Source organism: Monosiga brevicollis, genomic scaffold (assembly GCF_000002865.3).
Source record: "Monosiga brevicollis MX1 MONBRscaffold_2 genomic scaffold, whole genome shotgun sequence".
Lineage (NCBI taxonomy): Eukaryota > Choanoflagellata > Craspedida > Salpingoecidae > Monosiga > Monosiga brevicollis.
The window spans coordinates 421,744-422,489 of NW_001865039.1; the positions used below are offsets into that span (position 1 = coordinate 421,744).

Genomic DNA, 746 nt, shown 5'->3' on the forward strand with positions numbered 1-746 from the left:
GAACGGGGTGGTCATAGGGTCAGGGAAACATGGTTACGGTCGTGGCGAGCGCTGCCATGTTTCGTGTGTTTCGCAGAACGATGAGTTTGGGAAGGCGAGGTGGTGGTGTTGCTTGGAGGTGACTCGGCACTCGGGCGTTTAGCACCGCGGACCTGGGTCCAAGAATCCTCGCCGCCGGACTCAGTGGCCATGTCCGCGGGGCAAGCAAGCGAGCAAGCGAGCGGACACGGTGGGAGCGAGGGCGCCGCCAAAACGCGGGCCGCAAGGAGCGGGGTTGCAGATTTTGTCTGACAACGTGGTTCACGCCAAGATGTCAGAAAAAAAAAGTTTCGAAGGCAGGCCATCAACCAGTTGGGCGATGACGAGGGTTGCCGAGTAGGCGCCCTCAATGCGAAGGGTGTCGACGGCAGCAGTGATGGAGGAGCGGTAGACAGGAAAGTCGTCGGCCGTGCGGATGCGTTGGTCGCGAAGAGCCTGAGAGGCTTGGGTAATGTCGTGACGAGTGGTCTGGAGGAAGAGGGCGCCCATCTGTTTGAACCAGGCGCCCAAGACGATGCGTTGGCGTGATTTTTCGCGCTGAAAACGAGAGGCAAGGTCACCTCTCAAGCACGGTAAGATCCAGTCAACCATGATGTCGTTGACGTAGATGAGGTAGTCCAGGTCGGAAGAAATGTTGCCATAAATATCCTGGATACCAGCGGCGGTGCAGCCCTCTAGATCGAGGGTGGCCATATGCAGCAAGGGCT

At 58.6% G+C, this 746-nt stretch overlaps 1 protein-coding gene across 1 annotated transcript in view; it reads left to right on the top strand.

The window, feature by feature from the left end:
* The window catches only part of MONBRDRAFT_4784 (uncharacterized protein), a gene marked incomplete at both ends in the record, with an annotated part of 24,510 nt that extends 23,943 nt beyond the window's left edge, over positions 1–567 (top strand). Inside the window, one exon of the mRNA XM_001742031.1 lies at positions 352–567. Within this exon, the coding sequence (XP_001742083.1) occupies positions 352–567 (216 nt within the window). The remainder of the gene's footprint in view (positions 1–351) is intronic.
* Between the last annotated feature and the right edge of the window lie 179 nt (positions 568–746).